The sequence below is a fragment of the Idiotropiscis lumnitzeri genome, chromosome 16 (assembly GCF_059441095.1).
Source record: "Idiotropiscis lumnitzeri isolate Australia: NSW breed Sydney's pygmy pipehorse chromosome 16, RoL_Ilum_1.0, whole genome shotgun sequence".
NCBI classification, from domain to species: Eukaryota; Metazoa; Chordata; class Actinopteri; order Syngnathiformes; family Syngnathidae; genus Idiotropiscis; species Idiotropiscis lumnitzeri.
The window spans coordinates 13927392-13954582 of NC_142406.1; the positions used below are offsets into that span (position 1 = coordinate 13927392).

The following is a 27191-nucleotide window of genomic DNA, read 5'->3' on the forward strand; positions in this document are numbered from 1 at the left end:
TCAAGTTACTCTTTTAAGCTTCGAATACTAATAATGTGAATTGGGCATGTATACGTTTTTGTTTCCCAGTATACTGTTACGTGATACTATTTCCACTTGGATTACGAGGACACCACACAACTACTAACCGCTATTTCTCCATCTGGTTCGTTTTTTGTTTTTTTTTATTATTCAATATGCATTTTTTTTTCTATCAGTTGTCTTTCAAATTCTCTTTTTTTTATTGCGTTTACAACTCCCCATCAAACCTCAGGCAACGAGCGCCAATTCCACTAACCGATTATCTTCCCCTCTTGTCTTTCAGGGTACATCCGATGCTCAGTGCGTTGTGTGGGACTACGGCAACCCGTGAGTTACCCCGACTTACTCTTTTAATGCTCCCTCAATGCTTGCGTGCCGCTGCGCCAAGTCGATGCTTATCTCGTTTCGCGCTGGTGTCCGGTCAGATTTCTTTTATTAATGAACCGGGAGCACTCTAATGATATTCCCTGCGTTTCCTGTTCATGTTAATTAAATGACCCAATGAAAGCAAACACCATCGTCCCCGTGAAGAGTTTGAAAGTAGCTTTGCTCAGGTGTTTTATTTGTGGCTATTCTGGCGTTCACAATTTAATTCACTTGCTACCCATTCGTACAGTTTTTTTGTTTCTGCTTGTTGACGGTTGGTTTGACTTCAACAACACAGTCCTGAGAAGATATGTATACAATATGTAGGCCAGTCGGTACAATATATGCTGCTCCATCTATGGAAACCAGCACAATCAATTCCACGTTTTTATTTCGTCTTTTTAAAAACTCAATGTCACAATTTGTCAATGTCCTGCTAAGCTTGCTGATAAGAACATCCACTTCAGGTCGCGTCCTCTCTCCATCTTTACTCAGACAAATCTTAGAACATCTCATTATATTTTGTTTCTGACAGTAAAATGGAAAACAATTCAGATACTCATTCATTCATCTTCAATGACACGTACATTTTAATGCATTGCTTCCCGTGCTTCAGTCAGCGTTGACCTTCTCAATAGCTGATTTTTTTTTTTTGGGGGGCGAGCATTGCTGTCCATTCTTGACAAAGGATCAGCAAGAACAGTTAATCAGATCATAAAGATGTCATCTTATGACATTTACACATGACAATTCATTCACTTGCAAATGGAACGGTATTTCTCTTTCCCCTGATAACAACTATACATTTCGGTCAAGTACTAATTGGTAGGTATACATTTTGTTTTTCTCCACACATTGTCTTAAGCACAAGAATATGGTCTAGTAAGTTTTTAATTTGCCATGCAGCACACAGACATCAATTGACACAACAAAACTCTGATAAGCTCCTCCCCCTTTATAACTGGATTTGTTTTCCTAGTTGCGTTCTCTTCACTGACCGAAAGACATGACGGGCTGGTTGAGGACATGGGACGGCAGCTTTTCCATAAGTCTATCGTCCCCGTATCACAGTTGCCATCAAATGACATTTGCAGATATTATGAGATCAGAGTCAAACAGTCCATCAAGCAAACAAGCTCAAACAAGGCTCAGTGTGGGGCGCATCCAAATATGTTCGCCGGCTAGACAGAATATAGGATGAGAAAGTAAGAACATTTTGTACAAACACATTTAAGAGGCTCTTGATTGCCCCAATCGTTGACTGCACTTGTGTATTTCACCGACAGAGACTCCCCTTGATGCGCTTTACTGCCATGAAATGTAGTATCATTTCAAAACACGATGCATGGAAATGCTTGGTTTTGTCGTGAAGTTTTGACATTCTTTGGTTTAAGGATTGTGAATGGAAAAAAAAAGAGTGGACTTATACATGAACTGGTTCATGGATTCAAATTGTTATTTATGTGTGTGTGTGTGTGTGTTTATGCATTTATTTATGCCACAAACTAGCCCATATGTGTGTACCATCTGCTTAATTCTTTGTGCTCCCATTGCTTCCCGTTGTCCCCACTTTGCCTCTCTGCAAGATACACTCAACCTTTGCACACTTTCCTTAAACTTTTCTAAACAAGCTGATTACGAGTCATTTGTCGGTTTAGACTTAAACTTAAATAAAAACAAAAACACACAACTAAAGTATATTATACATTCCAATACGGAAGAATCACAGATGCTAACTTCTCTACTTTTTATGCTGCTTGTCTTAAAAGTGTATTCATGTATCGTCCCGTATTTAATTTAAATGCCGTCTCCCATTATGCAAGTATCCAAGCAACGTGCTGCCAGAATTGCAAACGCCACCCTGGCAGTTACAATCTCATTGAGACGCGTGCTTAAAATGGGACCCATTAGTTAGAGATAAATGTAATGCACACCACAGCTGAATGAATGGAGGACATTCAGCATGTGACTGGTCAAGGGCCATTTAATCCCATTTCTAATCTGCCGTATTTTTCAGTTTGATCTGGATCAGCTGTTAAAGACCCGCAGAGCAAGCTCGGCCCCTGCCGTCTGTCACTGCCATGGTGAAATAATGACCTGTGCAGTACAACTAGTGGCAGTTTCCTCATTATGACATGGTTGACCACAGGCGTGCTTATACACTAATGCTCAGCACATTGAGGAGAAAAGAATGTACAGTTTATGTTTGTTAAATGAAATCGAAAAAAACAAAACAGAAACCATCATTCTCGTATTTAATCGTGCAAGATCATATTCTAGGCTGAACCGAACGTGGAAATGTATCGTTGCCTTATTTTGCTCCATAGCACCCCCTACAGTTGCAATTTGCAATTTAGCTTTCTGGAGTAAATTGAAGTCGCAACATTAAACTTGATTTCATGAAGTGACACCAGAATGTTCTGTCATGACATGATATGCGCATTAACGGACTCATTCGATGTATTCGAGATCGTTGATTGCAAACCGGCATCCTGCGGGAAACTATTTGATGTTACTCAATATGTCCGGAATAATTTTTTTAATTGCAAATATATTTTTCTTCATTAATATATGCTAGTGACATATAATGTAGCCATGTATTTTCTCCATTAGACGGCATATGATACAATAAAATCTGCCCATGCATTCCAAAAGCAGAATAAGTCACGTCCTTCGACTATATCAGCTTTGCGTTCAATTAAGTGGTATAATAATTATTTAATAAATTATCTAATTTTAATAATTTGCAGGTGATATTTGTTATTTCAGTATTCATACTTTTTGTATGTCACAAAAATTATGAATACTTTTTGTGACATGCGGGGAGAATTTCCCCGTTATGTAAAATGCTTGCTCTCAATAAACATTGGGAAATCATTTGTCGATTCTCATAATGTGATCCTTATTACAAGCCAGAATACAACCCATGTCATTTTTATGTCATTTTAATGTCAAATAAAGCAAAGGGTTTGCTTTATCCTCTTGACATGTTTTCCCATCCTGCATTAGCAAACACTTGGTGAAACACACTTACTGTATTAGACGCGTATCAGCCAGTGGGGAGGGATGGACGGGCTGATGGGGATTGCTCCACTTTCCCATCTGACTGAGCAGAAGGGCTCAGAAGTGTGTCAAACAGCGAATCAGAGCATCAAGAGGGAGTCGGCCAGTACGGCTTACGCGGGATCTGCCTCCGCAGGGTGTCTCAGACGTTCACGGGCTCATTCCCTCACTTATCAAAACGGTCCTTTGCGGCACATGCTCCTATGCTGGCTTAATTTCTGCAAGCGTGAATGGTCCTATTCTTGTTAAGGACTGATGTTTTCTGTTAGTTTTGATGACTTTCAGCAGATGTAGCTTGTTGGGACTGATTCAAAGTAGCGTATTTACAAGTCTGGGAAATGACTTCAGTCTGCGTGGATATACGTGGCTGTTTGCACCTTTGCTTTTCCATCTGGATAACACACTCTCGTGGCTGTTCTGGAGTTCTGTTTCTGATTTTGTTCAAATAATGCATTAGTATTTAGATTGGAAAGTACGGAAAAGTGGAAAATATGTTCTCACTTTTGGATTTTGGACATTTCAGAGGGGTAAGTATCCTCTATATACACCCCCAGATCAATCTGGCATAGTGGTCTATATCCTGATGATTATGTAAAAGACAGTTATATGGAAGCAAGTTTGTTCTATGCCTGATCTTGTTTACACATGCTTTATCCTATTTAATCTTGTGCTATTGGATGTGGGCTGAAAGGCCACTGTTGTCTCCAAGTAGCATCTCTGACCTTGACTTATCCAGTGAAAATGTGCTTTTCTGTAAAAGCAATTTTTCCAAAAGCTTCACCAAGATTAAACATTTGCGCAAATCTTTGCTTTCAAATGATCAGTCATGACTGTGCAATTATTAAATGTTTCCTTTCTCCTCCACAAGAGGATTGATAATCCAGTTTCCACATGAATCACTTTCTTCCAAGCCATATTGCCTGTCCATGTTAATAGAGGCTGCCGTCCGTTGCGATTTCAGGCCATTTATGGCTGTAGACAACCTGTATCTCTGCTTTCTGGTTCATGCTCTGGTTTGCACGTCAGGAAGAAAGATAATCCCTGAAAAGAAGCTTTATAAATTAGCTCATGGGCCGTGGAGGTCAATGACAAAGCACGCTTGGCACAAGTGAAGCACGGAGAAAGCCGAATTTTGAATGGTGCTACGTACTTTTTTTTCTTCAGAATTGTTTGATAAAGGCAAAGGATATAACTAATTTTCAAATTGTGAAATTATATAACACTTTTTTTTTTCTTTACAACCAGGTGCATGCATGAGAAACTATGACCGCATATCGTGATGTTTTTCCATAAGCTTCACTTAGTCCAATAAATATTTCACTTTGCAACTTAGTTAACATTTAGAAAGACAGGCTGTTTTACCCTGTACGTAAACATCCAAGCAAGCTACAGATAATCTCATGTTCTTCTCCATCTAAGCTCCATCAGTCTCGGTGAGAGATGATGGGGGGGTGTACCATACACAGTCAATATGTGGGTCAAGTACGTTTATGGACGTTCATACACTGAGATGAAACATGCTGGGCAGATGTTGTGTATAAGTGTGTGTCGGTCAGACCTGCATAATGGATGTTCTGAAGGCCTCAGTGCATCTTGCATCATCTGAACATTTTCTCCTGTGTTTATTTCTCCCTTGCATGCATGACCGGCAAAATGCATATGCCTCTTGACAAAATGAATTCTGGCCCCCCATGCCTTCTGGGTTACAGTACCGGTTCATAATAATTCTGGTGCAACAAATTTGCTTCTTGAAGGAAACAGACGCTTGTCACAAATGAAAATATGTTGCCCACACTTGCGTAGGGTGCTACACACAGACGCACGATTGGGGGGATTGGAAGCATTACATCATGCACACTTGGACACACATCTTGTTGCAGTCCCTTATACTTTTGTGCACGCTGATCTCCGCGATGTAAACCACACGCCTTAACTATGCTGAATTTAAAGGGAGTGAGGGGAGCTTCTGCGGCTCAAGTTGGCTGTGTTCACACCCACAACGATGCAATTGTCTACAAAAATGGCAAAAGACCGAAAACTACACCCAAAGCATCTTTTTGCAACAAAATCAATTGCAGCAGGTAGGAATGTGTATTTACTGTAACTAATTGCTGGGACATGAAATTTAGAATTGGAATCTTTACCGGGGAATTGATGGGAATTAAATTTGATAAACTAGTGGGAAAAAAAGTAATAGTGCATTTGTTTTATTGGATAAAAATTGAAGGTGTTGTTGTTGCCCGCTAAACCACATGCAGATTAGATTACATTTGCATTTGTGCCCACTTAAAACTTCCAATTTCCTTTCTGCCTGTGTAAACCCCCCCCACTCCCCACTTCAATTTAATAATCCAGAAAATGTGATTTACATTTTCATTTTATTCCCTCTTGCTTCTATAGATGCAACTATGCATTAGTGTGTCCTTTCACATCAATATATGTAATTGATCTAGCCCGAAAAGCAGTTCTGACAACCCACAAAATGAACGAGTCCTAAAATTTAACACAACGTGTAAAATGGAAGGCTTGCGTTCTGTCTCATAAATCACGTTTGACAATATTTGGCAGCATCTCAAATTAGCTCTCGGTTTTAATCGTTAGCACATTTAAGGACTCTGGTAATGTAGGATGACATTGGAAGTTTCTTGATATTAAATTGATTCTGGACAATATCTGCTGATTCCTTCACCCCCCCCCCACCCCACCCCAAAAAAAAAGAGCACAGTCTGACTCAGGACTCATCGAAAGTTGCTCTGGATGGCAGCCCATGGCAACATCACTTTTTCAGTGTTTACTAGCAAGGCACATAAAAGGCTTGCTTTCCTGGCGAATTTACCTGCATTGCGATGAAAGCCTTTCACCTTACGACATGGCTTTTGAGAATTCATAGCATGTTTAACCTTTTTCTTTTCTTAATAGGGTGCAATTGGCTTTCATAGTGCTGCCCTTTCAGTCAAGAGTCAGTGCCAATTTATTCCCCGTGGACATAAAAGGTCAATTTTCGCTGTCCCTCAGAAGCTCGTTTTCCAATTTTGCTTTCAACATCTGCAACATCGTTTCACTCCCAAACAGCGGGAAACTAGTAAACGTAATGAATGAGTGCTCTGTAAAAATCGAAAGTTGAAAAATCATTGCACAAGTGCATTGTAGTGGAGCTGGTGTTTGCCGCTATACCCCAATTTGTTGCTTGTTCCGTGACTTTAGTCTGCTGTGTAAAAAATATTGCTGTAAGAGTTGGATGGATCGCCATGACATTTGCTGCAGACATTTATGGTCCCCGGAGGAGAAAGGATGCCAGCTTTGGTGAATCGCTTATGTTTTATTTAGCACAGCAGTCAGGTGAAAGGTTTGCACCTAAATTCAGGATTTGAAATATTTAACCAGCCTGATTGGCACACAGATGGACAATTTGTTGTGTCTGTATAACAGCTCGGCCGAGGCAGATATTGATCATAATATGTATCCCTCCAAAAAATAAAACTGAAAAGGACAAAATAAGGCATAATGTTTGCTGCTTTCACGGATGAGAAATATACGTGGCTACTGATAGTTGGACACAGTTTGGCTGAAACAAACTTTTTGAAAACATATTATCAAATATTTTCAGATTTGCTCAAACTATGGCAATCATTGTCTGCACGGAGGAATAACTACCTACCGCAATGAAGCCAACGCTAACATCCGTTTAATAAAATTTTACTCGTTGTCAGAGTCAGAACCAAACAACAGCTGTGTATATTATCACACTGCCGTAAACCTGCTTATATATTTACGTGTGCTGTATTATGATGGTTGCGGTATACATTTGAGGGCTGAGCCTTTTAAAAACCACATCCAATCAGCTGCGCACCTGTTTGTACATCTGGAAGCTGTCTTTCCTGATACTAAGAGGAAACTGCAGTTTCATTTAAATGCAAGAGTGAAATGAGAAAAAAAAATCAAATAGCGGACTACAGAAGTCTGTAAGCCAGGGGTGTTCAATCCTGTTCCTTGAGGGCCCTGTGTCCTCCCCGTTTTCCATCTCTCCCTGCTTCAACACACCTGATTCAAATTATTAAATAATCAACAAGGGCTGCAGAAGCCGGATGACGATTCTGATCATTTAAATCGGGTGTGTTACAGCAGGGGCAGAGGAACCGTCGAGGAACAGGACTGAGCACCCCTGGTGTATGCACAGCCGAATAAATTGCATTATGTGATCTTATTGGTAAAAATGCAGGAATATGAAAATATTCAATTTGCCTTAACTGAAGGAAAGCACACAGCGCGAGTGAGGTGCTTGCATGTTGCTTTGGTCTGAAACCAGCGGAGTGAGTTGGTCGCCCAACTTCAACTATGATTCGAATGACTTCATAAAATATTAAGAAATAATAAATACTACCAAGCTGAATGGCTCATTCAGTTGGTAAATTTGGGGTTATGATAAGATAGGATAGGACTCGATTACTTTAAATCCTTGAAATCTGTCAAAATAAAAGTCAGCACATAGTAGTAGTGGCATTACATGTATAACGCCATACGCAAGTCATTAATTCTCTTTGGAGGCGTTAAAATGGCTGCCATATTCCCAATGCTCTCCTTCTGTCTGTCTTCCGTCTCTTCTACGCACACGCCTGACAAACTTAGGCTGTCTGTAGGCTGTCGTCATTGTGACTCATTTCCCTGCCTTTCGTCTTTGAACTGTCAATGTGCAGATCTGGATCGTCAGGGATTTCGTCTCAAGTCATTCCTAGCGTAACTGTTTGCGGATCGAGCTATGCTTTCCTTTGCACACATACCTTCCTGTTCACATATACGCTGGGGAATTCATGTCGATATAGTCTTATACATGCATTTTAGCCTCGGCAGCTGTTTTCTACGGTTTAATTGCACGATGCAAGCAGGACAGGATGTTACGTTTGGAGGCCAGGATACAAGAAGAATACATTTATTTCCTCTATTTTGTACCATTTGTAGCATCACAATACCATATAGGTATCAATTTGCAGACATTTGTGATAAATCAGTGATCCTGTCAAAATGGGATTAGATCACATTTTTTGCACCACCTCAGAACGATGAGTTTGACAACAAGACCCATCTTATGTTGACCTAAGTGCAAAATTATTAGCCACTCATGTAAATAGTAGACTGGTTGAAATAGTTACGATAATCAATGCCTTCTCTATGTCTGCTACGTCACAACTGTGGAATTGTTATGATTTTTCTCTCCTTCTACTGAGGAAATACCCATCCATCACTGCCAGCATTTGATTGGACCTTGATATAATGTCATTATCGGTCCATCACTGCAGCACATGCTGGCTCTAGCTATCCAGGATTTGTTGGCTTCATTTTGGTGCAGCAAACAGGACCTGGAGACAAGCCATCCATATGTATTTATAGTCTAAGATCTAATTTAACAGATTTGTTCTATCCTCACTTCCCAAAAGTGAACGTAATACAGGACGGGAGCTTTGCCCTCATAGCTGAGAGGAAGAAATGTCCTGAGTTGTAAGAGTCCAGAAGCAAATCTAATTCTAAGAACAGATAACATTAATAATAATATTATTGAATTAATCCCTCCCTGCATTATTGTGTTCTTGCATTGGAAGTCCGTACTGTCCCGGTGTACTCAATTAAATGTCCACTGATTTTTGATTCAAAAGAAACTGAAGAGGCAGACAATCCAAACAAAGTACTGACTTATGCACTGCTATTAATTTGCCAATATGAGTTTTTAGAACAAGCCGAACGCATTGCATTTCCCATTCATTCACTTCTGCGGGTACTCACCGCAATCACCATGAATGGGAGGTAGGAAGTTCCTCGCAAAAGCACTCAAAGATGTTGAAGAAAAGCAGGTTTATTTCAGCTTTGAATTTCTTTTCGCACTTATCGTCATGAATGATCTTGAGCCTTTCCCAGAAGTCTTTGGGCGAGAGTCCACCTGGAACGGGTTGCCAGCAAATTACAGACATGCCATTTATAGAAGCAACTGTTTATTACTAACACAGTGAGTACATGTGTGGCCTAATGGACTCACTGACTCAAATGCACTCTATGATCCCGTTGAGCTTTGTGCCAGCTAAAGTCTCAAGATAACTCTTCCAATAGAATCGGGAATTAAAAGAACAAAGACGATGTTTAGGTTGCTAATCACGCAGACCTGGAACAGGTTGATTGACAGCGGCTGCTAATGCCAACAAGTTGAAAGAGACCAAGCGTTTTAAACCTTAACGGTGAAAGGATCACGACAGGTACTCGGTGGACTCGACAGTGGAAGACGATTTATCCCTTGAGACTCTTCTTGTCCCTTCTCTCCCTCGTCGGTGAATGTTCCTATAGACTTGTGTGGCCATGTGACACTCACAATCCCTGTATATGTCCCCTGTGCCCATCCCCTTACCCCCCCCCCCCCCCTCCTATTTCTCCCCACCTCCAGGGAAGCTGGCGCTGAAAACTGGGGCACAGAAGGCTGCCAAACGCTCACATCAACCACTGTCCAAACCAAATGCCTGTGCAGCAGGATATCCACCTACGCTGTGTTAGCGCAGCTAGCTAAAGAGCCGGTGAGTCACCACTGCATAATCTGATGGACTTTCTGGGACTTGGGGGTCGGGGGCTAATTAGGCAGCTACTACAAGGGTCAGGTCAGAGAGCTGTTTGTATGAATTTAGATGGCATGCCTGTTAGTTGGATTACTCCAGCAGAACCTCAGTGATAGCTTCTTGTCATTGTAGTGAGAATTTGATGGATGATGTCGGTGAGGTTTGAATGCAAGGTGTCTGACTTTTTCAAACGTTGTTATTAACAAGCACCTTCCATTTCATAAGAAAAGCCCTGCAAATCGAATACCGCCGCCGTTGTTAAATATTGTCACAGCGGCGGATTTAATGCTGCCTTGCACTTGTCAAGACTGATTGAGTTCAATTTTTGGATTTTAAGCTTAGTAAAGGTCATTTTTTTTGCTGTGCATGTGATGGATGAGAAGAGGCGACAAGAGGACAGTGAATATTTTATTGGGATTGTATGTGTTTTTTTTTTTTTTCTGTTTTTTTTGCCTGAGGTGCACAAGCTGCTAGAAATAGTTCACATGGCTTGTGGTGTGTGTTTGACATGATTAAAAAAGGCTTTCAAGTTGTTTGGGGGGGGGGGGACATGTTCTTATAGATTGACCCACTCTCTCGTTGGGTGCTAATAGACTTTCCAAAGACCTGCCAGCACTGTGCTTTACGTCCTCTGACTACCAACTACTCTGCACATTGTCCACCAACTCCTATTTATTTAATTTTCAACATCCCTCCTACCTACCAAGTTAGTTTTTTCACTACTTTTTAACAGCTACTATTCACCTATTTTTCGCACCGCGTGTTCACTGCAGTGAGACAGGCAGTAGTTTTGCTGTGTTTGTGTGTTTGTGTGTATGAGAGATGGCAATAAGTCGGCAGTTTGACAGAATCCCCTCTCGTTATGTTTAAAATCGAGCCAGACAAAAACAGATCCATCGAGAGTAAGCACAGGTGTCACGCAGCTGGAAAGGAGAGTCCATGTGCAAACAGATGAGGCTCAAAGGTGTCAATTTGTAGAGAAAACTAAAGAGAGGTGGATGAATCGGTAGGGAGGTTTGCATTTAGCCGCATAAATTAATAATGTATTAGTCACATGGAAAACATTGAAAATCTATCATCGATAGTAATGAAGATCATTTCTTGCATTTTGTCACTAGTAGAATTACATTTTTCTGAGGACGTGCCTATGAACCAATCAGTTAGGATCAGGCATACTTTTTCGTCAGCTCAGGACAATCCTGCGCTTCCAACTTTGTAGAACCCATGAAAAATCCCCACTCTGTTCCCACGATGTTCTTCAAGGAATGTTTTAATGAATTTGTTATGGAAGAAATGAAGAAGCACAACCACATGGAACATCTATGGAGATGGTTATTGTAGGTTGAGCTAGCAGCTACTTGAAGAGTTCTTATACCCGTTGTCTTCAATCCTCTTCCTTGAAGGCCGATGTCCCGCCTGTTTTTCAACTGTCCCTGCTACAAAACATCTGATTCAAATGATCAGGATCGTTATCTAGTTGCTGCATACCTTGTTGATAATCTGATCATTTAAATCAGGTGTGTTGAAGCGGCGAGAGATGGAAAACAGGCAGGACGGGAACAGGGTTGAAGACCCCTGTCTTAGTCTCTTCAAATAGTGTCTTTTCCTTTCACCGCACAACCAAGCCATCTGCGTTGTGTGAACTAGGACAAAAGTGCAATCGCATAATGATTTTTGGAACAAACCATTAAGGCCAGTACTTTGGATCAGAAGGTATGGGTCAATGCCTTTGTGTCAATGCCACTCAGTCAGGAGCTGCTGCTATCAGTGCTAAGTGCACTATGTAGCTTTAGGGTTCTTCACGGTAAGCTTTCAATTTCAGCTGAGATTGGATTCTCTTAAACCGAGAGCGATCGACTGAATTAATTAGGTAAAACGTGACACACTTTCTAGTCCGCACATGGAAACCCCAGTATGTGAAAACATACAGAATTCAAAAGCCACACACACACACACGTACACACGCGTTGTCCCGGAATTGTCTCTCATTGCAGAGTTGAGTTCTGACGGTTTAGCTCAGCACATGGCGCTAGTAACAAGGTGGAGTTGGGTAGTTGGGGTCTGAAGCTTAACCTCCGTGTTGAATAAAGAAAAATGGGGGATGGAGGGATTGAGAAGCAGTGTTGCCATTACAGACCATTTTGCAGTGGTGTGAAGGATAGCCGGTTAATCCTGTTTGCCTTCCATAGCCTCTGAGAATTCAGCATGTGTGCCATGCGGATGCTACGTCTGTCAAGGACGTCTATCGCCAAGAGAAGAGAAACAATGGAGTTGATTGATTAAGGTCATGCCGCCGTACAATAAACTCAGACAACTGGAGTCCCAAAATGAGTGCTGTGGGAACGCAAACCTTGCGAATGTGTCTGGACTCATTGCTTCAGCAGTCCTCGAAGGGATCGTGGGATTTTGAGTTGGGCGGAGTTATTGGCTTTGTGAATATCAATTTAACATTTTGGGACTCCAGTTAATCAAGTGAGTTAGATCTCCGGGAGTTGAATTGTTTGTGGTGGCTTGGAGAGCCCTGCGCCTGTTTCTTTTGACACGCAACTGATAAAGGAGGATTGGACACTCATTGGCTAGAGTGGGGCAGCACAAGTTAAAGTAAGTTAAACTTCCTTTTCCATCGCACATGCTCAGAGGAACTCAGCAGAGCCACGTGTGTGTCTTTTACTTGACATTATATTTAGCTAATTAAATATGGGCAGTTACTTGGTCCAACTGCGAAGAAAAAATGTCATACTGTAGCCTATAGCCTAATTTGTATTTGCTTCTTTGGACTGTAGCATAATGAAAATAGACGCATAATCGCATCACCCTCATAACCTAACTAATTAGGAAATCAGTGTCGGACAAATTGACACAAGGAAGAGCTGAGGGACAATTTGTGGATATAAGTAGGGGAAATTACACAACCAGGTATTTTTGTTTTAAATTCACCCTTGTCTGATAGAGGCTAATTTAAGAGTAAAAGTATCCCAACCTCGTGTTTGTTCGTGTTTGAGCCAATGACCCGGTAAACTATTGAAATGGCCCTGCAAATTAGATCCCATAACATGAGGCACACCTACATTATATTCATTCTTGGAACGTGCTTGAAAATGTTGTATTTAGCTAGAGACGGGTTAAAAGATGAGAACCAGCAAGTTAGATGTCGTTCAAATGACACGACGACAAACTACGGTAAAAGTGACTCACAGGTATATCAATTAATTGGACCTTTCTGTCAATGTAAGGAAATAGTGTCTCATGTTCAATATTAATATATCTTCATCTTCTGTCGAATCAGATGAGTGTAGAACATAAATTGAGAGGGTTTTGAATTCGCAACTCCCCCCGATGTGTTTGTGAGTATATCATATTGATATTCCAGCCTATTCCTCTCTCCTCTGGAGAAATTGCTTTCTTTTGATAGGCAAGGGGGAAAACACACAAAAAAAGGATTGCCTTGACACTCTAGTTTTTCTTTCTTGCTATATGTTTCTTCCCTCACTTGCCCTCAACTCTTCTTGCTGAACTTTCCCAACTAATCTTCAGCAGACATACTCAGGGGCATCCAGCCTTTCAATTACCTGGCACACACACACACCATGTCCTTTATTTGCATGAAGACACCTTGCGCTGCGTGTGTGTGTGTGTGTGTGTGTGTGTACAGTGATAAATCTTGATGAAAGAGGCGGTGAGTCACCTGAGGGAATAAACTGTGATTGAGAACTCAAACACGGCCAAACATTTAAGCCCATTTGGGAGGCAGCAAGGTGTGTAGTGTCCTACCAGCGCCATTCCTGTCCTGGGAGGGAGGCCAAGTAACATGGCGAGAATAGCAAAAGCCAAGCATACTGTTTATCAGCTGCTACTGTTAACAGTAATGCTGGACTACTCCCCCCCCCCTCTGGTTTCTCCTTTCCTATCTGGGTCTTCAGGAAATGGGTCCCACCAGCATTCCCTCGGTGCCCCTCATGGTGGGCTGTGGGGTCTCCTGCTCTGCTCTGCTCATCCTGCTTCTTATCTATGCTGCCTTCTGGAGGTATTTGCACATTTTATTCTTTCTTAATAGATTCATTCAACCATGTGTTTAGTCATGCACCGAGTGGCATCTATAGAACCATTTGGTAGGTAGGACATTAATCTCGTTGCCATTCTGCGCCCTGTAGGTATATCCGCTCGGAGAGGTCTATCATCCTCGTGAATTTTTGCCTTTCCATCCTGGCCTCCAATTTATTGATTTTGGTGGGGCAATCACAAACGCTTAGCAAGGTAAGGCACTGTGATTACCGTGTTTTTCGGACTATAAGGCACACTTAAAATCCTTTACTTATCTCAAAAATCGACAGTGAGCCCGCACCGAATTAAACTGAGTCGTTCCACTTTGAAATGTATCGAGGTGTGTATCGAATCGTCTTTTATAGGCGAAATATCAAGAAATGACACATTTACGATACCGAGTTTCAAAATGTTTGTAAAATGACAGTAAAAGTCATAGCGTCAGAGTGTCACCAGCTGAGCTAGTCCATATCGAATCAAACGATACTTAAATAGGTTCGCACCTAACGTATCAAAAAACATTTTGAATCGTATTTTGTGCAGGGCTACGCACCAAATGGGTCCGAACGTTTTCGCTTGTTGAATCTGTTTGTTTATATTCTGCACATATACTTACGAGTTTTCTTTGTCCTTAGGGCCTATGTACCGTGACTGCTGCCTTTCTCCATTTCTTCTTCTTGGCCTCTTTCTGCTGGGTGTTGACGGAGGCTTGGCAGTCCTACCTGGCGGTCATCGGTAAAATGAGGTCACGACTCATTCGCAAGCGCTTTCTGTGCCTCGGCTGGGGTGAGTCCAAAACCCCACACAAATTAGCATAATATTATTTTTGCATTTGGTATTGGATTTGATCTAATTCAATTTTTGTAATGCATTTAAATTCTTAAAATAATCAAATTATTTTTCTTAAGAACCAGTATTTCAACACAACAATTTTTTTTAATGGGTAGCTTGACCTTCACATAACCATGACAAATATTTAGTCCTATTGTGGTCTAATTCTTTTTGCAAGATGTATAACTTATTAGTTAAGAGAAATTCATAGACCTTTGATTGCAACCTGTGAATTACATATCATCACATAGAATAAATCCTAAAAATCCAATATATCCAAATATGATATTCTTGAAAGCACTGGGATGCAATCTAGGCCAGATAATGCATAAAAATGTGAAATAAAAGCAATTCATTTTTCAGTTTGTCCATTTCTCTCAGGAAATTGAACCAATCTTACCGATCACTGCTGTTATGCAGTGTTGTTTTCACAATTATCACAGAGGATCTATAAGTCCATATACTTCACCCTTTGTCTCATTTCTTCCAAAGCTAAGAGACAACTCAAAGCTGAGAATCTTGTCATCGGCTCCACAGGTCAAAACAAACTTAAATGAGGTTTCGGTTGATGGTTGCTTTCCGTCTTTTTCAAATGGATGTTTTTATGACAAAGTACAGCTTTCGTCTTGTCATTTAATATGAACCAACAAAGGAGACATGGTGTGAATATCAACGTGCTTACGAGCCCGCTGATTGTTCATTTTTTTTGGCCACATTTAATAGCATCACTCGCATTCCTACACGAAAGATAATGTCAAGTGACTCAACTTTCACGCTCATTGTGACGTAAACCACTTCTTTCAGACCTGCGTCAAATACATGTTCCCGGCGTATGCCAGAGTAAATTGCGAATTTGAGAATGCTTTTATGACTCGGATACAGACTGAGCTGCCGCTCTCTGACAGGAGGCAGTGATGGAGAACATGGAGACAAAGTTACTTTACATAAAAATGGAGCAGATTATTTTCTTGCAGTGTGGAAATGGTTTCCCGCTTAATGCGTGAAATCTCAATTTGATCAATTCTCATTTGTATCCCCCCTATTTGCTGTTAGGTGCAAATTGCACCTGCGTCGACCCAATTTACCAAAATGCATACTTAGCAATATTAATTCATAGCTACCCACAAACATGAATAGGGAGAAGCATACGCACAATGGCTGTCGTGGCTTTTAATATCCACAGTGGGGATTATCTTGGTCTACTTAGTCAGCTCTGCGTTGCCCAGATGTCCCCTCTCTGCTTTTTCTCTTTTTTTAATTTTTACTTTAACCTGGTGCTACAGGGCTGTTGGAGGATAGTCAACACACAATAAGATGTTTCGCATAGATGGTCAAATTACCTCCGGCGTCACAAGTTCACTTCATATTGATCCCTGCAGACTAATCATCCACCTTTCTGATGGCCTTCCCTGATAAAAAGGAGGCCAAATGTATACTATAGATGTTTGCACAGTCACATATTGACGGATCTTTGCAGAAATGCGTGGCAGAATTTGCAAAGATAAACACGAATCGTGATACAATCAGCCAGAATCGACCTATTCCACCAAACATCCAGTTTGGCAATTTCCTCTCGAAATTATGTGATTGAAATCAATTACGATGGAAACATGATCTAGGGTTGGCTTCTCAGAGCAATGTGTGCACGTGACCTATTGTGTATATTACCGGATTGATTGTTGTTCAATTAAAATGCTTCCACGCTGGGTGTAGACCAGCCCGGCTCCCTGCCGATTTATTTGGTCATATGTCTTGTTTTAATTGCTTTTCATTGACAGCCGTAATCACTGCCTCTTTAATTGTGTGGATATTTCAGAATCAAGCTCATGATGGGGCCACACATAGTCCGCCGCCGTGTTACTGTACGACACCCATTCTCGCACTTGATCTGTGTTACACACACCCTAATTTCCATATTTCATGCATATGTTTTGGCTACAAAAAGCAATATCTTCTCAGGCGTGTACATACGGTGCATGCGTGTCTCAAATGTATTGCAGAAAATGTTCAAAATGCATATTTATGAAATATAGCGGTGTAACAAAACCACTTGATGTCATATATAAATAACACTAAAGACGGGATCCAAGCCAGTTTTTTTGTATGCTTGTAATATGACCTCTGAGTCAGGGAGCAGAAGAAACCCATTAATTAAAACATACCATATCTTTTGATAATGTTGGTAAGTTAGGCATCTAGGGTTCGTATTAATTTCTGAGAAACTAATTGAAAGGATTTTTTAACCATTTGGGATTTATTGATCTATGCCTTGCAGGTCTTCCGGCCTTAGTTGTGGCAGTGTCAGTTGGGTTCACCAGAGCAAGAGGTTACGGCACCGCCAGCTAGTGAGTACCTTGTTCTCACCTCCTGACCGACCCACGTTACACCGTTCGGAGAACGTTCTGTCTGAAAGACTACAAATGTGTTTACTGTTGTTTTTCATGAGACACTTTTTTTATTTTTATATTTCCAAGCTCACATGGGTTGGCCACGTTTGCTCTTATGAAACTAAAAGAAATGAATATTAAATCCCATTCAGAGCACCACTCAGAATGACTTCCTACTTAATGCATGAAAAAAAAAATTTAACCACATTGTAGATCATCTTGGACTCCCGAGTAACAAGTTGTCTGTCTGGTTCAACACTTTTAGTTTCAAGTGTGGCTGCAATTGGCTTTACGCCCGCCTAGTTTGGAGAGGATTAACATTCACGGGAGTGGTAGCGAATGAAAAATTGTCCGTAACGCTTCACGGTACTTTAACTCATCGTTTCCAGATGGCATTTTAACCATCAGGAGGTTCAATAAGGAGTCATCAAATGAAAGAGCGTAGTAACATTTATTGTGATTGAATGAAAATGGCATTTAGATCAACCCCCCTCCCCTGCAGCAATGCATCTTTATTAGAAGGTAGGCTTGCGCAAATAGGCCGGAGGGGGAATCCTCCCCAGGTGCAGACAATGGTGGTGCTCGAACGGAAACAGTAGATGGATCGTCACAAGTGGATCGCCATTCCCATGAAGGCGATGCCGTCTTGGAGGTGGAGACAATCTTAGAGAAAGCAACACAGACAATCTTAGAGAAGGCGACAGACAGATAACTCTTCGATGAGCAGGAGATTGACTCAACGCGATTCAGAGACGCTGATCAGATGAACTGTCGATGTCATGCTTGATTCGACTCAGTTAGAGATTACATAAGGAGAGAAATTGACACCGGGACAATGGGAGCTATAAATAAATATGAAGACTGGACATGTGAAATGACCCTTTGACCTGTGCTTTGGCATCGCAGAGCAAAATGTAAAACTCAGAGTTTTGCTTTTACATAAAGAAACAAATCGGGAAGTTATGAATCTTTATTGATCGGGAGTCATAACCTCCGTTTCTTACTGCAAGACACTGTCTTCACTGAACGTATAATTTGGATTTCTACTCGACAGCATGACAGGTTGAGGATAGAACTAGCATAATACGCTTTGCTCATCACTTAAAGCAGTTTTTACGGTGTCATTTTCATTTGAAGGAGCAGTGTGATATGTGTCCCTCTTGTCTTGTAGTTGCTGGTTATCTCTTGAGGGAGGTTTGCTTTATGCCTTTGTTGGGCCTGCAGCTGTCATAGTATTGGTGAGTGTTCTATTCTATGTACAAAAAAAAAAAAATTCTAATTTGGATTAGAAAGGAATAATTCACCTAAATTTGCATTATGTCATTAAGAGTCATGTATGTTTACACAAAAGCTACAAATGGGTCTCTCTGCGAAGGAATCCTTGGTTGGAGTCTTCCCAAATTAATCTTAAAACTCACTTGACACAAGAATGGATGAGATTATCATTGGAAGCAGATGAAGGCTTGCACTGAACTGAATATTTCAAATGACAGTGTATTTTTTACGACTCGTGTCCATCAACTAATAATCTACTTGTTGAAAATAATCCTTTTCAAAATGATATCCTCTAGTCTAGCATTTCTCCCTCACTAATACCGAGTTAAAATCTCCAGCCTGGCGACTTATTGGTGGTCCATGCTCTCCCAACAAGATGTTGATTTGAGAGGCCGATGTTGGTCGGACAGTAACCAAGTCCTTCCACAGGAGCTCTAATTAATAAAACAGACATCAGACAAATAGCAGATCAGGATTATGAACGCACTCAAGGCTGACCCAGACATGCCTAACATGGCATTGATGGGAAAATTATTATAAATAAAATAAATGCTTGGATTACTCCTTGAACGTGTAGATCACGTTATCCTCAATACAAGAAACACAGCAGAGAATAAGAAATAAGTACGCAGAGGCATTAACATAATTCTTGGAAGAAAGCATGGAAGCCATTCTCGCATTTACGTTGCCATTTTCCTTTCCTAAATCAGCGGTACGATTCAAAAGTAATCTTCGATTCCACTTCAATGGAACTCCGCTGAAAACACAAAGCCATTGCGACGTGATTGTAGATGAGAGTCCCTGTTGGCAAGCCATTACCGCGATCTTCATCAAACGTTCTCCTCTGTCTCCCTCAGGTGAATATGCTCATTGGAATCGTGGTGTTTAACAAGCTCATGTCTCGAGACGGCATCTCAGACAAGTCAAAAAAGCAGCGAGCGGGGTAAGTACTCAACACTGAGGCTGTTTAGTCACACAAAAGACATACTCATCCATCTACATGCTTCTGAAGTGAATTTCCGCTGCCTCAGATATGTTTTATACATTCCGTCGGAATCGTTCAGACTCCTCCTGCAAGACGCAAGCTACAACAACTGTTATTTACCGTGGTTCTTTGAGCTCCGGTGGCATTTTATGATACTTTTGTGTGCCCGATATTCATGGACATGAAAACGAGTGCCAGACAGAATGCTAATTGAATGCTATAAACCAGGATAGTGATGAAGAAAGCATGCACAGCAGCCACCCAGAAAATTTCCTTCTGACGGGGAGCACACAAATGTTCTTATGTCCCGTCAAGAGGAGTCCAGGACACAACATGAAGCCAGGGTCTCCATCTCCCACAAGTCCAAAAACATTTAAGTTTGTTTGTGAACGGGATTTATTTACATTCGCTTCCATCAGCACTTGAACAAAAAGACTTCAGGGTAAACCAAGGCCACGACAACGAACCAAATATTTCTGACTTGGAAAGTAAACATTGTAACCTAAATATGCATGAAACAAAAAGACAGGGTCTTACATCCCTTACGAACCAAAAACAGGAGAAATATAAACAACCAGTGCGTCTTATCTTGCTAAACTGTTACAGCACCCTTCCGATGAAAAACACACTAGATTTGGCCCTAAATGTTCTTTAAAATGTAAAACGTCTTTATTTAAAAAGTGTTGACTTCTGGCCTTCCTTCATACAAAATCATGTTTGATATCCACAAATCCCTTCTTGTGGATGTCCCTATATGAAAAATCATTTCACGGAGCACTTTTTTTCCCTGGAATTTTGCTTTGCCACCCCCAGGGGCATGCAGCCTTGTGCGGTCGCACATTATGCGCATGCCAGAAACCGCCACTCTATATCACCACCTACCATTTTGCATATCTACTTATTTCATTCAGTGTTTTTTTTCTTACACTCATTTTTATTCCCATTTGTCCATAACGTAAATTCAGATTGAAATTTGTGCAACTTTTGCACAGTTTAAATGTACCCTTAGTCTTAATTAATGCAAGGTTTAAATTAACCCTTACCAGAGTTAAATGAACTCTGATAACTGTATTCTATGGTTTTGAAACATATTGTATTTTTCTGTTTCAGTTTATGAATACAATCTGAAATTTTGCTGAACATTTGAAGAATTTCCCCCCAAAATTTTAATTTGAATTATTTCCAAATACATGGACACTGACACGAGTAATTGTTGCTGCATGCTAATCCTCGCATCCTTAGGCAAAGCAAATTCCATCGGAAATGGGCTGCATTGCTAACAGGACAAGATATCATTAGCATAATGTGTTTTCTTATGAAGCTATGGGGATTAAGGCAACGAGCTGTGATGGGATGCTAATGTAGCATACCACATGGCTTCATTATTTTCAACTCGCAAGACACACACAATTCTCTCCTCTACTGTAAACATGGAACCAAAGCAGGAGGAAAGTGTTTGTTGGTCATTCGACCCCCTCAACAAAGCTTCTTTGTTGATTTTTAAAGTTTAAATTTGTTGATTTTGAAAATTTCACTTGTTACATTTAAATTGAATAACATTTTTTGTTCACACCTGAAATAAAGAATTTGCACCTGCGTTCACTGGCAGTGGAATAAAATGATTGGAACATTTCCTGTCTGCGTCATTCTGTTTAATCCTCATGACGCCGCCGTGAACATCGCGATGTCTGTCTCTCACTTTCACTCTCAATCAGTATTTGTATTTTTTTCTGTGCTGCTACTTTTGAAGATCTGATTTTAATTTGCCTTTTTCTTTCTTCCTCTACCACTTTATTTTGTTTTTTCTTCCCCCCCACTCATTTTGTCCTTTTTTCCCTGGCACACCTGTATACACTGAACATATGGAACATATGTTTCCAAACATCCCCGACACCTCCCTCCCCTCACTGTCATTTGTGTCTGTTTGTGTCTACGCGTGTGCACGACACGCCCCCAAGTGCCCCGGTGGAGGCGCGTAGCCGACTTCTCCTGAAATGCTCCAAGTGCGGCGTGATCTCGAGCAGCGCTCTCTCCAGCTCGACTGCCAGCAGCGCCATGTTAGTCCATCTTCATCTTGATCTCTTTTTCGCCCACCCTCTTTTTTTGATTGTAATCACCACAAAGTGATAGTCACAGTCCACTATATTAATTTTTAAGGCAAGCCACTGGGAAATCAAAATGCCGCCAATAAAAAGAAATGAAAATGACTAAAGGCTTTTTGAAAAAGTGATAATTCATATTTTGGGCATGATTCATTGAGAGAAAACCTAAAACATCGACTTTCACTTTATGAGGACTACACGCTGTCTTGTTTCTTTTCATCTCTCTCTCCATTAGGCTTTCTCCATTCACACTCTCTGCGCCATCCTTTTATTCTCCAGCTGTTGGTAATGATGCAGCATGACATTTAGACGTGCCTGGTTTTGAAAAAAAAAAATAATAAAAAATAACGATGAAAGTAACAACACTTGCACTGCAAGTGATCAGATTTAATGAGAATTGTCCTCAGGTGATGCAGAATAAAAGTGACCCATGTCAGGCAGTATTTGGGAATGATTTTCCTTTTAACATGCTCAATGTGCAATATTACAGAGACTTTGGGGCAGCACAAAGTCGGGCAAGTTTTCGTAAACTACTACGTTGCTGTCAAACAACCCATTGCATAGTTTAAGCTTTATGGCTCTCGTTATGTCATACCTCATGTGGTAAACTGCCATCTTGGTTCCACAGCCTTTTTTTTTTTTTTTACGTAAGTTTTAAAGATGAACACGGAATCTCAACATGAACTCCAAAGTGTACAGGGAGCCCACGGAGGAAGGCCAGAATTGGAGTTCTATGCTCCTTCCTACGAGATCCAGTTAGAACGCGAGCAGCAGCATTTTGGACCAACTGGAGAGCCTTTGATCTACATTCATCAACACAAAATAATTCAACATTGTTTCTCTGACAACGGTTTGTCAGACCCCGACGAAACGATGGTGATTGCCGACAGTTTTACATGGTTGTTAACTTTATTACAAATTCAGAACCACAACAAGCAAATTGCAAATTGTTTTCTTTTTAAGTGTAGTCTAATAGAACTGTCATTTTACGACAAACACGTGCGCACATGCACACATACGGTGCCCCCTTTTGCTACTTACTTGTCAATGACGTGTCTCCCTGTGAGGCCCAGTCTGTCTTCCCACAGTCCGGCAGTGTGACACTTACCGTGCAAAAGCCATAAAATTGTGACCAGTTGTCAGTCTGACAACAAAATACACAATTGAACTTCATATTTTTAATATTATGTCTTCCTACACCAGTCAGCCTCAAATTACCCACCACTGAACCTCTGACTGATGGGTGTGTGCATGCATGAGACAGGGAAATGTAATAACATGACTCTGCTGGACTGCTTTGAGCCTGAGTGCCTGGTCCCCACGATGTCTTTTATTCCTCATTCTCCACCATTGCTTCTTTCTTTGCAGGGCGTCTCTGTGGAGCTCCTGTGTGGTTCTTCCTTTGCTGGCCCTCACCTGGATGTCAGCTGTGTTGGCCATTACAGATCGCCGCTCGACACTTTTCCAGGTGATCTGTCTGGTACCATTGACGCATGCTTACAAACCAATGCACGTTGCTCAATTAGCGACTGATAATGAACTCAGTCATATGAGCAATGTGCTGTACGCGCAGTAATTGTGGAGATATTCAGAAAAAATAAGCAGCTGTCAAATGTCTCCCTCAGGTCCTATTTGCCGTTTTTGACTCGGTCCAAGGTTTCGTAATCATCACGGTGCACTGCGCTATGCGCAGAGAGGTGAGTCCCGGTATCCGGCACTCGTGGCCTCAGCTGCACTTGACGCCTTCAACAGGTGGGATGACTATTTAAAAAGCTCATGTTAACTTCCAGGTCAATTTAAGGTCGCATCAGAATAAAAGCAGATCAGACTCGACGGCGGATTATGTCCGATGTTGTTGTGCGTCTTCTTCATACCGCTGTATCGCAGTGCAATATTGTCCATCCGAGCCAAGCCTGCTTTAAGGAGCTTAGTAAGATGTTGTATGGAATAAGACGATAAGTCCCTCACTAATACCTCCCCAGTGTGAATTTGCCTCAGGCTTTATTGTGCCCCCCGGGGTATGCTGTATTTGAAACTTATTATGCACATATGTTTTCATACAAGTGAAACGCCCGCACAAAGTGATTGTCAAATTTTCCACAGCTTTAAAATTGCAACACAACACACTTACTATTATCCCGCCTCATTGTGATACCTACCTGTATACTGGAAGTGAAAATTAAGATGCATTTAATCAATATAGAAAAGCGGTAGGGATCAGGGCACATTAAATCGCGGCATTAGTCTTTGTGGACGTCTGTAAATCCTTCCGCTCTATAGTCACAGACACGCAGTCCTGCCATGATCGAGAGGAGGAACAGGACATGAGAGTGCGACTGTTCCCAGTTTTCAACAACCGCGGCAGGGAATGAAAAATAAAAAAACAGGGCCACACGGATACCCTGCTGAGATCACATATCGGGGAGTGAATATTCAAATCTGCGGTTTAGGAGGGAGAAGGGTTATCTTGTGAGAAATCTTAAGGGGCACCAGGAAGAGAGACTGAATAGAATGAGGGACACTGAGTTTTGTACAGTGAGCGGGGGACGAGTTTCATGAGAGTACTACGGAGAGAGAGAGAGCGGCGTTTGGGGCAGAATTGGATGCCACACATATACAGAGAACAATCGCCTCTGAGGAGGAGTGCAGGCATAAAGGCAAAAGACGGATGGAAGGAAACAATGGAGGCAATAAGCTTGCCCATGCAGTATTAATAGGATATGGATGCTGCTCCAATCCAATCCATTTGTAGTGGCGCGTATACTCAGATAAGACCGCCTACTGAGAATGGAGATGCTCTCATTCGCTCTTGCACCACTTGGTACATGAGTGCTCTTGTTTCCCGCCCAAGACAGTCTTTTGGAATTTGACAGTGGCAACACTGACAAATGAAGTCGCTCCTGAGACGGAAAGGGGAAAAAAAAAAAGAAAGACGTATATCAAGAGAGTCTGAAGGGAAAATAAGCCTGCAACTGCTCGTACGATCCAATTTATTTGATTTAAGCCGTTATGTGAACTGGTGCCTCAACAAATAATTGGTACGTGTTGCCAAGATGCTTAATAGAAAGAAAACAACTATGACACTAGGATGGCTCATGTGTTAGTGCAAAGCCAAAAAGAAAAATGGCGATACAACTAAAATGGAAAGTTCTTTAAAAAAAAAATCTTTATTCACCATGACGGTTCACGTCAATTTTATTTTGCACTTACATGAATGGCAAAAGTTCAACACCTTTGACAGATAATCTCTACTTCCAAGGTCATCACAGTTCAAGCAAGCCTGAAGAAAGTTTCTTGCAATTCAGAGCCTATCAAAACCATGAGCAATGTGATCCCCCTCTCTCAACGTGTATCCGTGTAAAAAGCTGCAGGAAGATAGTCTATTCTCCAAAGTGGTCCATTATTCTTTGAGGGGTACTTTGCAGAACAGCTGCCAGTGAGGAACACCTTCATATAACTACAGTTGTTTCCGCCACTGACAGCTATTCCTTCCATGTATCACATTCCCCTCCTTCTTCCCTTCCTATATTCCACTCCGCCACATCCTCCTCGCCGCTCACGTCAGGTGCAAGATGCGATGCGCTGTCGGATGGGGGGATGTAAAGACGACAGCGAGAACTCCCCAGACTCCTGCAAAAATGGACAGGTGCAGATCATGGTGAATAGCAATTCATTCCATCCCACTTTGCATTCACCTCGAATTAACATTTATTAGGGCTATCGTCATTCTGACGGGAATTTAGGCGGCGACTGAACGGCACTGTGTTTTTTTTAGTTTTTTTTACATTAGAGCAAAAGCATGCCACAAAATAACCTGCAGAGCTTACTTTATAATATTCCCACAAATATTTGCCCATTAGATTGTATAATTGGTTCTTATTTCTGTTAACCGTTTTTTTTTAATTATACCTAATTCAGCAGAATGTATACCGTATTTTCCGGACTATCAGCTGCACTTTACTTTAATCCTGTAATTTCCCCCAAAAGTGCGCCTTATAATCAGGTGCATCTTATGTACGGGTGTCGGCTAATATATATATATATATATATATATATATATATATATATATATATATATATGTATATGTATATATATATATATTTATGTGTGTACACACACACACACACGAGTGTTGCTTAAAGAGTCATTATATTGCTTGACCAATTACACCAAAGTCACCTTGGCATCACGTGATTGGGAGCAACCGTCTCGTTCCCCGGTCCTTCATTTCTCCGTCAAATCTTTTTGCAGTAATGATTATGAGTTTCTGTATGCCCCTCAGAGGTTTAACCTTGCAGTCCTACTCACTTTGCCTACTGGGGGAATCTTTTACAGTTTTAGTTTCTATAACCTCAAAGAGCATTTACAGGCAAACGGTGTTAATTTAATTTCTTGACAAATGTGTTTTTCCTCACCCACGTTTTTCACGCTGGAGAATGGTTACTATGCCAGCTATAGTCCGTCCAATTAGTGAACGAATCACTTGACTAACCTTTGTTCTCCAATTTTCCATTGCTTAATCTGTACTTAAAGAAAATATTGCATTCTAAAGAACACTTTGCCTGAGCCACCAGCAGTTATTTGCTTCAACATTCGCGAGAACCTCCCTTGCAATGTCCACGGGAGACCCCATTACAATGTTAATCCCTTGAAATTTACAAGCACATTGTCCCCCACGCCACCTTGTTAAAGTTGAAAAAAATGTACAGTTTAGGAACATTACGTGAAAAGCTAATCACCTATTAAAGCGCTACAAATCTGGTTTCATCACCACTTCTGATAACTTTGTGCTCTCCCACACCATCAGAAGGGTCCAAATGTGGCCCATTACAGCACAGGCCAATACATGACTGGGTGCTACCCACAGTTCATCCCGCCAGCGTGCCAGCAGCAGGCCTGTTACCACAGTCTACCCCGCAACGACCGCGGGCTTGACCACAGACATGTTCTCGGCTATCCGCATGAGCAGAGCCCCGTCCCAAACAATACCCACAATTGCAACCTCATTGCCAGCCAAACAGTATGTCACAAGTAGAAAAGTCAGTGAAATAAGTAGAAGGAGAAAGGTGCAATCTGTAAAAAGAGTGTGCTTAGGCACATTTTAAATAGATTAGGTTTATATTCTATATATTCTATTGTAGGCTGGCAACCAGTTCAGGGTGTACCCCGCCTACTGCCGGAGGACAGTTGGTATAGGCTCCAGCAGACCTTTGTGAGAAGTGGTCCAGATAATGGTTGGATGGAAGGCTTATATTGATCCTACATCCACCAGCCTGTAATTTGACATCCAATACCCACATTTGTCATGCCGGCAAATACTGTACATCAAATCCATTCTATGTTTCCTTTACACATTGCACCTTTCTTCCTCAGTCTCAGTTGGGCAAGCTGTGATGTGAAGAATGAATAGCAATGAGTGCCTCAGTAGTTGCATAAATGAACTCACTGGATACAGTATTTGGTACACATTTATTATGAAATGCCATGCTATGCAAAATGTGTCTTTGTAAAGATGACAACTTTTGACTT

At 41.2% G+C, this 27191-nt stretch overlaps 1 protein-coding gene across 19 annotated transcripts in view; it reads left to right on the plus strand.

Moving 5' to 3' along the window:
• The window catches only part of adgrb2 (adhesion G protein-coupled receptor B2), a 112669-nt gene that overhangs the window by 69286 nt on the left and 16192 nt on the right, over nt 1-27191 (plus strand). For 13 of the 19 annotated variants that reach the window (XM_088278560.1, XM_088278561.1, XM_088278556.1 and 10 more), the window contains 13 exons: nt 305-348; nt 9875-10001; nt 13961-14064; nt 14192-14294; nt 14717-14867; nt 17188-17257; nt 18471-18537; nt 19432-19517; nt 21518-21616; nt 23030-23129; nt 23287-23358; nt 25227-25319; nt 26470-26682. In XM_088278560.1, the coding sequence (XP_088134686.1) occupies nt 305-348; nt 9875-10001; nt 13961-14064; nt 14192-14294; nt 14717-14867; nt 17188-17257; nt 18471-18537; nt 19432-19517; nt 21518-21616; nt 23030-23129; nt 23287-23358; nt 25227-25319; nt 26470-26682 (1329 nt within the window). The remainder of the gene's footprint in view (nt 1-304; nt 349-9874; nt 10002-13960; nt 14065-14191; nt 14295-14716; nt 14868-17187; nt 17258-18470; nt 18538-19431; nt 19518-21517; nt 21617-23029; nt 23130-23286; nt 23359-25226; nt 25320-26469; nt 26683-27191) is intronic. The other 6 variants (XM_088278567.1, XM_088278569.1, XM_088278568.1 and 3 more) reach the window with 4 other exon arrangements.